The 13,408-nt window shown below is 36.0% G+C and overlaps 1 protein-coding gene and 3 long non-coding RNA genes across 5 annotated transcripts; 2 read left to right on the top strand and 2 right to left on the bottom strand.

Annotated features, from left to right (window-relative positions):
* Nucleotides 1-2,272: 2,272 nt before the first annotated feature.
* On the top strand, nucleotides 2,273-4,087 carry LOC149492081 (uncharacterized). 2 transcript variants are annotated; one of them, XR_016319152.1, is made up of 3 exons: nucleotides 2,273-2,518; nucleotides 2,985-3,067; nucleotides 3,897-4,087. It is a non-coding gene; the product is annotated as an uncharacterized LOC149492081 (long non-coding RNA). The 2 variants fall into 2 exon arrangements; XR_016319151.1 differs by having other exon boundaries at nucleotides 3,894-4,087.
* A 1,788-nt stretch (nucleotides 4,088-5,875) lies between these two features.
* LOC149492080 (agmatine coumaroyltransferase-2-like) lies at nucleotides 5,876-7,478 on the top strand. Its single transcript, XM_089716888.1, has one exon. The coding sequence runs from the start codon at nucleotides 5,911-5,913 to the stop codon at nucleotides 7,225-7,227; it is 1,317 nt and encodes a 438-aa protein (XP_089573014.1). The 5' UTR covers nucleotides 5,876-5,910; the 3' UTR covers nucleotides 7,228-7,478.
* Nucleotides 7,479-9,771: 2,293 nt separating this feature from the next.
* On the bottom strand, nucleotides 9,772-10,207 carry LOC149492079 (uncharacterized). Its single transcript, XR_016319149.1, has 3 exons — nucleotides 10,127-10,207; nucleotides 10,003-10,045; nucleotides 9,772-9,892 (listed from the first exon to the last, which is right to left on the bottom strand). It is a non-coding gene; the product is annotated as an uncharacterized LOC149492079 (long non-coding RNA).
* A 2,280-nt stretch (nucleotides 10,208-12,487) lies between these two features.
* LOC149492078 (uncharacterized) lies at nucleotides 12,488-13,002 on the bottom strand. Its single transcript, XR_016319150.1, has 3 exons — nucleotides 12,838-13,002; nucleotides 12,719-12,761; nucleotides 12,488-12,608 (listed from the first exon to the last, which is right to left on the bottom strand). It is a non-coding gene; the product is annotated as an uncharacterized LOC149492078 (long non-coding RNA).
* Nucleotides 13,003-13,408: the final 406 nt, after the last annotated feature.

Below are 13,408 nucleotides of genomic sequence, written 5' to 3'. Positions count from 1 at the left end.
CTATTAGATTTAAATATATTAGATTATAGATATATATATATATATATATATATATATATATATATATGATTAGATTTATATATATAGAAATCTAATATTTTTCAACTAATATTTTGATTTAAATCTAATATATTTAAATATAATAGATCTAATATATATTATAATATATATATATATATATTATATATATATTATATATATATAATATATAGATATATATATATATATATGAAATATATATTTTATTGATATCGAAAAATAGGAGAAGATACATCGGTAAGAATAGCCCCTAACTAGTTTGGGCAAACTTGAGAATGTAATAAAAATTGTGTACAAATTATGTTTAAGAGACAATGAAGCTAAATGGTGTGCAGCTTGGTTCCCTTCTCTAAAAATATGTTGAATGTGAATGTGATGCTCCACCAGCAATTTTTTGAAGACCCAGTTATCATTCGCCATTTCAGTCCGTTTCTTCAAATCCATAGAGTCAGTCTCCAAGCATTGATTTTCACCTAGGTTAATTGCCCAGAGAGCTCCTTGAATGTAGCTTCCGTCTCCAAATCTAGCGAGTGTGAAGCGTCAATTTTGAAAGATAGACCAGCTATGAATCTTCCTTGGTAATCCCTAACGATCGCAGCGCCAACCCCTCCATTTCTTCCCATCACTCCATCTGTATTGATTTTAAGTTTATTTTTGTCTGGTGGTACCCAACTGACTCTAATAATTCTATCCGAAATGTGTAGGTGATATTGGGGAGTAAGCTTTGCAAGAATTAGTCTGTCGTGATTTTGGGCTAGTCGGGAATGCTCAAGAGTCATTGCCCAATGGTAAGTCATCCATGTAATTTCCTGTATCAGCCTGTTCTGATTGAATTGTTCCTCACCATGAGTGATGTTGTTATATGTTTTCCATATGAGCCAAGTAATAATTCCTGGTAGCACACCCCTTATGATTTTGACAATGTCTTTCTCCCCTGCTTGTAGCCACCATAGCATGCATAGCTGGTGATAGTTATTAGCTGGTATTATCTGCAAGTCCAAAATATCAGCAAAGAAGAACCATATTGCTATAACTTTTGTACATGATAAAACATATGGTTATTGGTAGCTTCGTCTTTCTTGCAAAAAGGGCATTGGGTGGGTAGGTGGAACCCTATCTTCCGTAAATTGTCAGGCACAACTAGACTTCTGTGGAAAAGTTTCCATAAGAAAACCTTAATTTTTGGAACTTGTTTGAAACTCCATATAGCTTTGTCTATGAATGAGCCTGTGGTCTGTCCTTGACACCATGTATGAATCTGAGATAGAGAATGAGTTGTGTGTTTGGATCCTTAGGTACCTCTGCTATCTAATAAGATATATATATATAATATGGATATCTATATTAGATATATTAGATATCTGATATCTATATCTAATATATATATAAAGATATATATATCTATATATATATATATATTATATATATATATATATATATATATATATATATATATATATATTATACCCCGAATTTTTATTTTTAAAACTTTTGAATTTTTATTAAATTAAAAATCGTAAATTTTGGCTGCGTGGGCTGCAAATGTAATATGGTCTCAATTCGAGCCCAAATTATCGAATTGAGCCCAAGCCCAAAATAGATTATTTGGAAATTTTCGATTTGAGAACAATTAAAATTTTCAAGAAATAATATGAAACACCAGTGATTAATTTATTAATTATCTTAAGATCAAATATCATTACTAAAACAATCAAAATAAATCAATCTGGACCGGGGAATTAAATTGATTTTTGAAAATCACAAGAATAACCCGAAAACCAAGTGAAAAACCTACAAACCGAGCAAGAATCGAGCCAAATCATTGAATCAGACCAAACCGGTTCAAATTGAACCGGAATGATCTAGAAACCGACATACTTTCTTTCTTTTCTTTTCTTCTCTCCTTCTTCTTCTCCAGTCGTGCACCCCCTCCCTCATCCGTCTCCTTCTCGTTTCCGGCCACCATTCAGCGAGCAGGAGGGGCGATCGACTTCCCTGGAGTCGCTGACCCATTTTCCAGCCTTCTCTCACTTCGATCGGACCTCCAATAGCGTGAACATGGTCTCCTCTCCTTCTTAGCGACGCAGCAGCTCCTCGGGCGAGATCGGGCAATTTCGGCGACGTCAGTGCAAGGGATAGGCGTCGATCGAGTCACCTTCACCTTGTGAGTGTTTTTCCTCCGCTAATTCTGACTACAAAGCTTGAGTGGCAAAACCACCATTAACGCCCGACACCAAGCAACTGTCGGGCCCGATCCAGCCTATTAGAGGACCGATCTCACTAAATTAACACTAGAAATGGAATCCTTGGTGAATTTTGAGTCGAGTGGTGTGATTGTTGTGAATTTCTGGGCGGTTTGATGTTTCCGGCCACCTTGCACGGCATCAACGGTGGCGGTCCGGCGAGGACTCCGAGAGGCAGAATGATCTCCTTTTCGGGCGGATCACGAAAATCAAATCCGATTTTTGATCGGTACATTGTAAGGCCTAGTTGCTTATTTTTGGTATAAATTTCAAAACTTGAATTAATTAATTAATTGAATATAAGGTTAATTGAATTAGTAAAAATTGGAGATTATGAATTTAGATATAGATAAGTGAAGTATATGAACATCGATTATAGAATCGGACTTCAAGGTAGTTAATGGATAACAAAGATTTTCGTAATATCGTTAAGTATGATTAATTACATTAATTTTGATATAAACAAATAAATAAATAAACAAGAATAGTGAATTTATATATAGTTTAATAAATTATATATTTTAGTTATGAATAATATGATCAATATTTATCATTAATAATAATAATAAATCAAATAAAGAAACACTATAGATATACATTTTAGTTTGATAAGTTAATGAACCGACGGGTAACGAAAACAAATAATGAATGTAAACTGCTTCCCAAATTAGAATTCTTATTTAGAATTTTCTTATTATATAGATACTTATAAAGTGTCGGAATGGGAAGACAAAGACTGGAAGCGCACAATAAGAAAGGCAGTCCTTTTAAGGACAACAAGAACTGTGAGTAGTGTTAGATAATTCGCCTCATCCGACTGCATTCATGCATTCACGGCTAAATGTTATCATGCATTATTGCCATATTGTGATGCACTATTTGTTGATATTAAATATTGCTTGATTATCTGTGAATGTGATATTGTTGCGCCTTGTTTGTGTGGAATTGGGATGAAGTGGGTCACCATGGGTTTGTGAGACCGTTACCGTTATATGGATCCTAATTATGATTAGCCGGGTAAATGGGAGATCGGCGCCCCCATGTGCACCTACCGTTACCGTTACCGTTACCATTACCAGGTTGGCTTCTTTATTTAGGCGCACCTGATAATTTAGATCTGATCGCAGCTCGCAGGGTGGCCTCCTGTTTTGAGTGCCTGAGGATCTCTATTTGATGGAGACGACCAAGTTGCCTCCTGTTGGTATATATATATATATATATATATATATATATAAAGAGAAAAAGAAAAGAGAGAGATTGGCAAAATAATGAGAGGACCTGTCGTGTGAGGATTATACCGGCCAGCCAGAATGGGAGATTGGCTCCCTGGTGCACATGTGAGTGATGGGCCATGTGTGAGGACGGCTCATCGGGTTTAGGTGACTCCATTGACTAATTTCCACGTGATATGATTATATGAAGGTGATAATAATTGTGATTGCTGTTGTATTGCCATTTGTGTGAAACTGCATGATCAAATAACTAAACGGGTGAACACATAGAAACAATATATATATATGTTAGCATTTGTGTGATTGTGTGGGGTGAGAGGGTTATCTAATCCTACTCACTGAGTTTAGTACTCACCCCCCCTCCAATCTCCCCTGGTAGTAGATGGAAAGAAGAATCCTGGAGTCCAATCGAACGAACGAGATACGGGTCGATAGGAGTAATAATCATTGTATTGAATACGTAAATGCAAAGGTTAGTGAATTATGGAGTAGAGTTTCGCAATTGTATTCTAACTTGGTTGTAAATGAATAAATTGAGTATAGACATTTATTATATGAATTGTACTTTGGATATATTTGTGAAATAAATTATTGGGCCTGAATCCACAATTGTGAATAGAATGCGAGTTTTTAGATAATACAGGCTTACTACGGGTTTCGGGGGCTTTAAACCCACCCAGGTCCTAGTGCCGGTCCGGTCTATGGAAATGGTCGTGACAAAATATATGTATATATATATATATATTAGATATATCTAATATCTCAAAATTATTTTGATTTAAATCTAATATATCTAAATTTAAATGTAATATATCTAATATATCTTTTCAACTAATATATTTAAATCTAATATAGATTTAAATATATCTAATATTTTGATATATATATATAATATATATATATATTATATATATATATTATATATATATATATATAAAATCATGTGTATATTGATTAGATTTATTCATAAATATTAATTAATATTAATTAATTAAATTTTAGAAATTTCTAAGATATTTATTATTTTATTAGTCAAAGTTATTAATTTTTTAATATATCATATTAATTAAATCAATTAATTAAAGTGGATAATTATATTATTTTGATTATTTTAGATAAATCATGTTGATTAAATTAATTAATTGAAATGAATAATCATATTAATTAAAAATTTTTAGATAATCCATATTAATTAATTAAAATATCTAATCATTTTAATTTAATTTTTTTAGATAAATCAAATTTCAAATATTATATATTTAAATTAAAATATTTTAATTGGCGATGACTAAGAATATTATAGAATATATAAAATTTTACTAAAAATATTAAAAAAATTTCATTATTCCATATTCCCGTATTTATATATGTTATCGATTATAGATATAGCTAGCTTAACTAAACATAAGAATAACCAAATACAACAAACGATGGATGTGAAAATACTGAGTACAAACACCATAAACCAATTTTTGAAGGCAATGATATCCCTCCTCCAACCTCACGCTACATTCTTCTATCTATGTTCGATAAAGTTACATACAAAAATTTTGAGCCAATTTTTGATCATGACTAATATTTGTATCTAATATTAAAAATGAAAAATATATTGCAAATATCAAAATTTAATAAAAAAAGAGGAACGTTACTAAGGATTAATATTTGAATTCAAATAGAAATCATGTATATGAACTACAAGTGCAAAGCAAGTTCGTTAACTAAATGCATATATATTGGGTTTCCCTTAGATATATACCATTTATTAAGAAATCTAGTTTTACATATTAAAAGGAAAATTCTTATCTCTTCACCAAACCACAAATGGAAGTTTATAGTTACAACGTAATGAACCAATAAGTATGTCAAGATATCTTTCAAAAAAGAAAAAAAATTTAAATATGGTATGTCAAGATATAGTTTTTTTTTTTTATGATTACTATTGCCATATATGGCATGTACGTTTTAAATTCATTCGTTGTATAAAACCACCTACTTTGGATTGACTCAAATTGGATTGCAAATGACAAAATTGACATTGCTTAATCTTGCATTATATAACCCAAATATCCAAATTAATGAGTTCAAATAATTTTTATCTAAAAAAGAAACCTTCTTTTGCTATAAGAATCTAGGTTTTACCCTTTAAAAAAAAAAATCTCGGTTTTAAGCATATCGGTAACATAGCTTTATAATTTTTTAAACACCACAATGTTTAGCATTTAGCTTTTATTATTATTTTTTTGACCCATGACCTAAAAATAACAAGTATATAGGTAATGGGCAATATGGGGAATGCCTTCAGTTTCATTTCCTATATATAGGGCCTCGCCTAATCCTTCTCCAAACAAATCTTCTTCTCTCTTACATACAGCTAGCTTAACTAAGCATTAATCACCATGGATGTGAAAATAATGAGTACAAAACCTGTTAAGCCAATTTTTGAAGGCAATGATATCCCTCCTTCAACCTCACAGTACATTCCTCTGAGTGTGTTTGATAAATTCACATACAACACCCACATGGCTGTCATTTTTGCTTATCGTCCACCTACACCATCAAATGCAACCTTTGAGCATGGCCTCCAAATCGTTTTATCAAAATATAGAGTGTTGGCAGGAAGATTTGGAGAAGACGAAAATGGTGACCCTGTTATTTTTCTTAATGACAAAGGAGTGAAGCTAGTTGAGGCATCTGTCGATGGCAATCTCGATCAGTTCATGCCATTACATTCATCTCCAGAATTACTTGGTCTTCACCCTACCACGAAAGGTGTAGAGGAGCTATTGCAAATTCAACTCACAAGGTTCAATTGTGGTTCATTAATTATTGGCTACACATCCCATCACAAGATAACTGATGCACAATCTGGTTGCAATTTTTTTGCCTGGGGAAAGGCTACTAGAGGACTTGATATAGATCCTCTTCCTATTCTTGATGGAACCTTTTTCGTTCCTAGAAATCCTCCGATTATCGAGTTCGAACACAGAGGATTTGAATTTGAAAGTAAGAAGCTGGTTAAGGCTTTTCACAACGATAATAATGACCTTGTAGATGACATTGTTATCCATAAAGTTCATTTCACAATGGATTTTCTTTCCAAGCTCAAAGCCAAAGTTTCAGAAAACAATAATAATCTCAAGCCCTATACTACTTTTGAGAGCTTGGTTGCTCATCTATGGAGAGTGATAACAAAGTCTCGAGGAGTCAATGGGTTTAAAACAACCCGTGTGAAAATTTCAATCAATGGTCGCAGACGAATGAATCCAAGAGTGCCTGATGAGTACTATGGCAATCTGGTGCTATGGGCATTTCCAAGTTCTAGGGTTAAAGACCTACTAGATGAGCCATTAGCTTATGCAGCCAAGCTCATTCATGACGCCATTGCAAATATAAACGATAACTATTTTAAGTCATTCATAGACTTCGCTAGCTGCAAGGAGATGATCAAAGAGGAAGAGCTAGTTTCAACTGCGGATATAGATAAATCTACTTTATACCCTGATTTGGAAGTTGATAGTTGGGTGAGGTTCCCATTTTATGAGCTTGATTTTGGAGGAGGAAGCCCTTATCTATTTATGCCTTCTTATTATCCACTTGAGGGAATGTTTTTTCTTCAACCTTCCTTCATTGGTGGTGGAAGCATAGATACATTTGTACCTCTTTTCCGGGACAACTTGGAAACCTTCAAAAAAATTGTCTATTCCATTGACTAGTTAATTAAGGTTGTGTATGCTACAAAAGGTTTTGTGGAAGTTTTTAGTGGACTTTTTTCTTTGAAGGGATTGTAATTCTCAAAATCTACAAATCACAAATTGAAGTTTAAAGCAAAAATGGTATATGTATCCTACTTATTACTTAGAGCATCTCCAATGCTAATGTGAATTGTGAGTGATTTGTCAAATAAAATAGAAGGTGTGAATGGTGATGTATTTGAATGTTTATTATAGAAATTGAATTTTTAAAATCTCTCTCTAATGTATTAGTTTTGAATTCTCTTCCATCTTCTTTTTACTGTTCTTTTCCAAGCCCACAAATTTTCACATTGCCTAGAGACTCTCTAAAAATATAGAAGGTATGGTAGACAATATTTTTTTATTTTTTGATACTCAGTTTGCCATATTAAATAGACATTAACGTTGAAAAGTATTTTTTAAAAAATCTTTCCATTTTTTTAAAAATCTTTTCATTTTTCTAATGTGGCAATTAATAAGAGTAATTCACGTTAGCATAGGAGATGCTCTTCCTTTATGTGTCTTCACATGTTGTTTAAGATTTTTGCATAATAATTAAAGAAATAACTAAACCATTTAAATCATAAAAAAATTTAATCAAATTAGTTTTATATTATCAGATTACTCTAATTTTAATAATTCTTTCTATTAGTTTACAATGAAAATTAAGATATACAGAAAAGAGAGAGCAATTTACAAAATGTGTGAAAAAAAGTTACCTAAATGGTGTGGTCTTGAAAATATCACTACAAAAAAAACGCCATTTTGCGACCGACCAATCGATCGCAAAATGGCAAATATCGGTCGCTAATTTGATTTAGCGACCGATTTGCGACCGACGATCGTCGATCGCAAAAATACTGGTCGCAAAATAATTTTGCGACCGATGAGACAATCGGTCGCAAATTAGATACCGATAAAATCGGTCGCAAAATTGAATAATCGGTCGCAATTTTTGGTCGTGGTTTAATTGGAAATTCAGTCGCAAATTTGGTCGCAGAATATCGGTCGCAATTTTTTTCAATCGGTCGCAAATCGGTCGCAAATTATAAATTCATAATTTTTACTTTGGTATCAAATCGATCGCAAATCGGTCGCAAAAATGGAAAAAAAAATTTAAAAAATAAAATATTATTTTGAAACCAAAATTTTTCTGCACCTGTGAAAGTTGACATAAATGCATATATATCACACAACCTATTCAAGAACAGTATAAAAATGTAACTTTTATTGTTCTGAACAAATTAAAATATGAAAATACAAATGAAAAAATAAAAATGTCCAAAATCAAATCTATATATGCTGCTGCTCATCTGCAGGATCCGATGTCAGATCTCCCGATGTCGGATCGCCGGGAGGAGTACCTGCTGGATGTGATGTAGCGCCAGGAGGTGTGACCAAGGTATCATTTGCAGCATCGGGATCAGGAGCCGATAGTGGCTGCTGCTGAGACGTCGAAACATGTCGGTCTGTAGCAGGCGCAAGATCAGAGGGAGAAGTACCAGCACGGTGCTCACCGGACAGCCGCATCACATGCGCTCTAAGCTCTGCAATCTGTCTCTGTTGATCAGCAAGCTGAGCCCGTATATCATCATCACAGTGCGAGTCACTGTGCTCCGGCTGTCGTGCTGCGCTGGCTGTAGAAGCATGAGCTGCTGAGCCAGTGTAAAACTGTGATGCCTGAGACCCGATGCCGTATACCTTCCTCTTCTTCTCGCCCCCTACAGCCTCGAGATAAAACGCTACCTCGTCAATTCTTGACTCAGCTTCGGATTCATCGATCTGAGAAGTAACAATATGCTCCCGAGCTGTAGTATAGTTCTCCTGAAAACAAAAAATTAATTAATCAATGCAATTGCAAGCTTTACTATATTCAACTTTATACATCTTCGCAATGATTAGAGGGTAAATGTAAATATTATTCATTGTTACTTACATTGACGCTCAGCGCACGTCTGTCGACAAAGGTATTACGATCGTGGTCCTTCGTGTGAGTGTATGTAAACACCTCCATCGGTGTGGGCTCACGACCTAATTCTTTAGCCAGTAATGAATTTTTATGCATGATATATTAATATATTAGTGTCCTTTCATTAAACATCAGTTTCTTGTAAAGGGACTAGTTCACTTACTAATAATCGAGCTGTCTCTATAGCAGATATAGATTCGCCTGTGTGTCGCGAAGGTCCTGCTCCATCACCCCAGTCTCACTGCGCCTGTTTTGTGCAAATATCTCCCACTTTCTCTTGAATGCAGGATCCTCCCAAACCTTTTGCCAGCTCTCCCATATCTCCTGAGACACGCACTGCTGCTTCTTACCGCTTCTTCTCATCCTATAGGTGAAGTCAGCGTATCGATCGGCGCATATCTTCTCCCAGGCTACTTTCAGCATAGCTGTAATGGCCTCGTCCCATATGAAATGTTTCTGCAAAAAATTAGATCACTTATAGCGTTTAAACACTAAGGATATATCTTGAATTGTAAACATTGAATGATGATATAACTTAAACCAAAGAGTACCTGGAACTCCTCCCAATAAAAGTCTCTCGCCTCTTGTGGTACGGCATCCCATGTGTATCCTTCTTTATGCAGCTGTAGCTTGATTATCTTCAAAATTTGCCTCGCTGCTCGAGAAGATGGATATATGCTGAAAAAAAAACAGAAGTGAAATATAATTACACGAAAGCATCACAGTTATGAATAAGTACAAAATATAATTACAAAATATGCCTGCAGAAAATTTGAATAAGTACTTACTGTCCCGCTACCAAACTGAGGGTGATACGTGGATCTGATGAAGCTTCAAAAGAAATGACAAATGTTATAAATTTTTAGATAATTAATATATAATTAAAATGACAGTTATGACATTTATGATTACCTTGCACAGTAGGTGACTGTGCAGCTGGTGGAGTCTGTACTGGTCCAGAAGAGGAAGGAGCAGAAGAGGAAGGAGCAAAAGGCTGTGATGGTGGCAGTACTGGACGCTGAGCAGAGGATGAAGCCCCAGACGTACCTGAAGAAGGATGTGATGGCGGCAGTACTGGTCGCTGAGCAGATGACGAAGCCCTAGACGTACCTGACGAAGGACGAGGGATCGACCCTCCTCGTCCATGGGCATTGCGTCCAGGGCCATGACCTCCACGCGAACCACTGCCGGACGCGTCAGAATCAAATGGTCTGCCTCTAGCCATCTGTACTGCAGATATCAGAACCTAGATAAAATGAATTATACAATTATATGAATTGTAGAACATGTGGTAAATATGAGTAAAGAAAGTTAATACCATTGAAATTCTTCATTAATAATATTAATTACATATACATTTATCAATTTGTAACAGTAAAATTACTCTAAGTTTTAAGTGTCTTGAATATCATCTGCTTCCTCCTCCTCTTCATCAGCTTCCTCTTCTTCATATTCGTCTTCTGAGGAACCCATGATGATTTGATCTTCTTCCTCTTCATCATCTGATGGTTCTATTTCAACATAAGATCAGCTTTCATCATCCAATCTATCTCACTACAAAAAAAACGCCATTTTGCGACCGACAAATCGGTCGCAAAATGGCAAAAATCGGTCGCTATTTATACTTTGCGACCGATTTGCGACCGACAAACGTCGGTCGCAAAATCACTGGTCGCAAATGTTAATTGCGACCGATGAGAAAATCGGTCGCAAATTAGAGACCGATAAGTCGGTCGCAAAATTGAAAAAGCGGTCGCAAATTTTGGTCGTGGTTTAATTGGAAATTCAGTCGCAACTTTGGTCGCAGAATATCGGTCGCAATTATAAATTCAAAAAATTTTTTTTTGGTATCAAATCGGTCGCAAATCGGTCGCAAAAATGAAAAAGGGAATAAAAAAATTAAATATTATTTGAAACCAAAATTTTTCTACACCTGTGAAAGTTGACATAAATGCATATATACACACGCAATTCAAGAATAGTATAAAAATGTAATTTTTATTGTTCTGAACAAATTAAAAATGAAAATACAAATGAAAAAAAAAAGGTCGGAAATCAAATCTATATATGCTGCTGCTCATCTGCAGGATCCGATGTCGGACCGCCGGGAGGAGTACCTGCTGGATGTGATGTAGCGCCAGGAGGGGTGAGCAAGGTATCGCCTGCAGCATCGGGATCAGGAGCCGATAGTGGTGCTGCTGAGACGTCGAAACATGTCGGTCTGTAGCAGGCGCAGGATCAGAGGAAGAAGTACCAGCACGGTCCTCCCGGACAGCCGCAGCATGCGCTCTAAGCTCTGCAATCTGTCTCTGCTGATCAGCAAGCTGAGCCCGTATATCATCATCATAGTGTGAGCCAGTGTGCTCCGGCTGCGGTGCTGCGCTGGCTGTAGAAGCGTGAGCTGCTGAGCCAGTGTAAAACTGTGATGCCTGAGACCCGATGCCGTATACCTTCCTCTTCTTCTCGCCCCCTACAGCCTCGAGATAAAGCGCTACCTCGTCAATTCTTGACTCAGCTTCGGATTCATCGGTCTGAGAAGTAACAATACGCTCCCGAGCTGTAGTATAGTTCTCCTGAAAATAAAAAATTAATTAATCAATGCAATTGCAAGCTTTATTATATTGAACTTTGTACATCTTCGCAATGATTAGAGGGTAAATGTAAATATTATTCATTGTTACTTACATTGACGCTCAGCGCACGTCTGTCGACAAAGGTATTACGATCGTGGTCCTTCGTGTGAGTGTATGTAAACACCTCCATCGGTGTGGGCTCACGACCTAATTCTTTAGCCTGTAATAAATTTTTATTCATGATATATTAATATATATAATGTACTTTCATTAAACATCAGTGTATTGTAAATGGACTAGGTCACTTACTAATAATCGAGCTGTCTCTATAGCAGATATAGATCCGCCTGTGTGTCGCGAAGGTCCTGCTCCATCACCGCCAGTCTCACTGCGCCTGTTTTGTGCAAATATCTCCCGCTTTCTCTTGAATGCAGGATCCTCCCAAGCCTTTTGCCAGCTCTCCCATATCTCCTGAGACACGCACTGCTGCTTCTTACCGCTTTTTCTCATCCTATACGTGAAGTCAGCGTATCGATCGGCGCATATCTTCTCCCAGGCTACTTTCAACATAGCTGTAATGGCCTCGTCCCATATGAAATGTTTCTGCAAAAAAATGAAATATAGCGTTTAAACACTAAGGATTTATCTTGAATTGTAAACATTGAATGATGATATAACTTAAACCAAAGAGTACCTGGAACTCCTCCCAATAAAAGTCTCTCGCCTCTTGTGGTACGGCATCCCATGTGTATCCTTCTTTATGCAGCTGTAGCTTGATTATCTTCAAAATTTGCCTCGCTGCTCGAGAAGATGGATATATGCTGAAAAAAAAAAACAGAAGTGAAATATAATTACACGAAAGCATCACAGATGAACAAGTACAAAATATAATTACAAAATATGCCTACAGAAAATCTGAATAAGTACTTACTGTCCCGCTACCAAACTGAGGGTGATACGTGGATCTGATGAAGCTGCAAAAATGACAAATGTTATATTTCTAGATAATTAATATATAATTAAAATGACAGTTATGACATTTATGATTACCTTGCACAGTGGGTGACTGTGCAGCTGCTGGAGTCTGTAATGGTCCAGAAACGGGGGTAGAAGAGGAAGGAGCAGAAGAGGAAGGAGCAGAAGGCTGTGATGGCGGCAGTACTGGACGCTGAGCAGAGGATGAAGCCCCAGACGTACCTGAAGAAGGATGTGATGGCGGCAGTACCGGTCGCTGAGCAGATGACGAAGCCCCAGACGTACCTGACGAAGGACGAGGGATCGACCCTACTCGTCCACGGGCACTGCGTCCAGGTACACGACCTCCACGCGAACCACTGCCGGACGCGTCAGAATCAAACGCTCTGCCTCTAGCCATCTGTACTGCAGATATCAGAACCTAGATAAAATGAATTTATACAATTATATGAATTGTAGAACATGTGGTAAATACGAGTAAACAAAGTGAATACCATTGAAATTCTTCATTAATAATATTAATTGCATATACATTTATCAATTTCTAACAGTAAAATTGCTCTAAGTTTTAAGTGTCTTCAATATCATCTGCTTCCTCCTCCTCTTCATCAGCTTCCTCTTCTTCATATTCGTCTTCTGAGGTACC

Source organism: Jatropha curcas, unplaced genomic scaffold, assembly GCF_041381405.1.
Source record: "Jatropha curcas cultivar XTBG-Jc1 unplaced genomic scaffold, XTBG_Jcur_1.0 HiC_scaffold_126_pilon, whole genome shotgun sequence".
Taxonomy (NCBI): Eukaryota; Viridiplantae; Streptophyta; class Magnoliopsida; order Malpighiales; family Euphorbiaceae; genus Jatropha; species Jatropha curcas.
This window is presented reverse-complemented; position numbering and strand designations above follow the sequence as displayed.